The 1268-nt window shown below is 50.2% G+C and overlaps 1 protein-coding gene across 1 annotated transcript in view; it reads right to left on the bottom strand.

Moving 5' to 3' along the window:
• The window catches only part of aplf (aprataxin and PNKP like factor), a gene marked incomplete at its 5' end in the record, with an annotated part of 8881 nt that overhangs the window by 3799 nt on the left and 3814 nt on the right, over positions 1-1268 (bottom strand). The window contains 3 exon segments of the mRNA XM_035659677.1: positions 68-187; positions 612-904; positions 1004-1185. Coding sequence (XP_035515570.1) covers positions 68-187; positions 612-904; positions 1004-1185 — 595 coding nt within the window.

Below are 1268 nucleotides of genomic sequence, written 5' to 3'. Positions count from 1 at the left end.
ATTGAATTGAATTGAAATTGAATCCCTTTCATCTGGTGGTAATAATGAGTGTGCTGTGATGTCTGACCTGTAGCAGTCGGTGCCGTAGGGGCACTCGGGCCGCTCTTCCTCCTCGTCCTCGTCCTCGTCCTCCTCGTAGTCGGTGTCACCGGGGTGACTGCACTCCTGGAAATGGACCGGGTTCTTCCTGGAAAAGCAAAAACAAAGAGGGAGGTGAGGAGAGGTCACCGTCAGAGCCTCTGCACACAAAAACGTTTCCCTGCTTTCATTTAAAGGAGCCAACAGCGTTCTGTCCAACTTTTAGAGTTACAGCAAGAACATGCCAACAAACAGGTCATCTAAACCAGTACCCGCTGCCCAAATAAAGAAGCACAAAAGGGAGAAAAAGGAAGAAACCCCAGGAAGAGAAACAGAGGGGAGAGCCCTCTTTCAGGACGGACAGACAGGAAGTCGATTTCTAGTTTTCTTCTAATGTTTTTTTTTTAAATGATCCTTTATCTTAAATTTGAGAGCAGCAGCTAGGAGAAGCCTTTGGACCGGATTCAGTTTGCTTCATGTTCTTCAGCTCAAGTGATGTACTGAGCTTGACGTAAGCTCAGAGGGAAACATACCTGTAGCAGTCCTTCCCGTACGGACACGCCGTTCGGAGTCGAGGTTTGGACGGAGCGGGTCCGGACGTAGAGCCGCTGTTGCTCCCCACGGACTCTGCCCGTTTGCTTTGTTGTCCGTTTCTCGACCTGCTGTCTTCTTCCTCGGGCTGACTGACTGCACACGCCGACGTCGAGGTGCCTCCTCCTCGCCCTTCCTCGTCCACATCCATGGTGAAGCCGTCAGACTCGTCGCTGACCTCAGGCCTGTTGGATTCACTCTGGGGCCGAACTGCGGGCCGCTGGGAGGGAACGTCCTGGAAGTCAACAACATTTGCATGTTGTGTGTGTTGAGCAAAGTCTTATTTGGACCAAAAATGATGAAAGAAAAGTACACATTACCAACTGTACTCAACTGTTTTAGACTGAGCTTCTTCTTCTTTTTCATCGCTGATCTTCCTTCTCCTCTTCTTCGGCATTTCCTCCTCGCTGACCCCCACCTCCTCAGCTGAGGAAGTCTTGGACTGTGTGGCTGCGGCTCGTTTAGTGCCGGTCGACGCCGCTGAGGCTCCTTTAGTTCTCTTCACGGCTGACTGAACTGAAACAGAGAGACAGATATCAGAGCCACATTTTTACCATCCACTGTTTAGATCTTGGTGCTTTTTAACTCTAGATTTGAAC

Source organism: Morone saxatilis, unplaced genomic scaffold, assembly GCF_004916995.1.
Source record: "Morone saxatilis isolate NCDOM2014 unplaced genomic scaffold, NCSU_SB_2.0 Contig17, whole genome shotgun sequence".
NCBI lineage: Eukaryota > Metazoa > Chordata > Actinopteri > Moronidae > Morone > Morone saxatilis.
The sequence above is the reverse complement of the archived record's forward strand: the minus strand, read 5'-3'. Positions and strand labels throughout refer to the sequence as shown.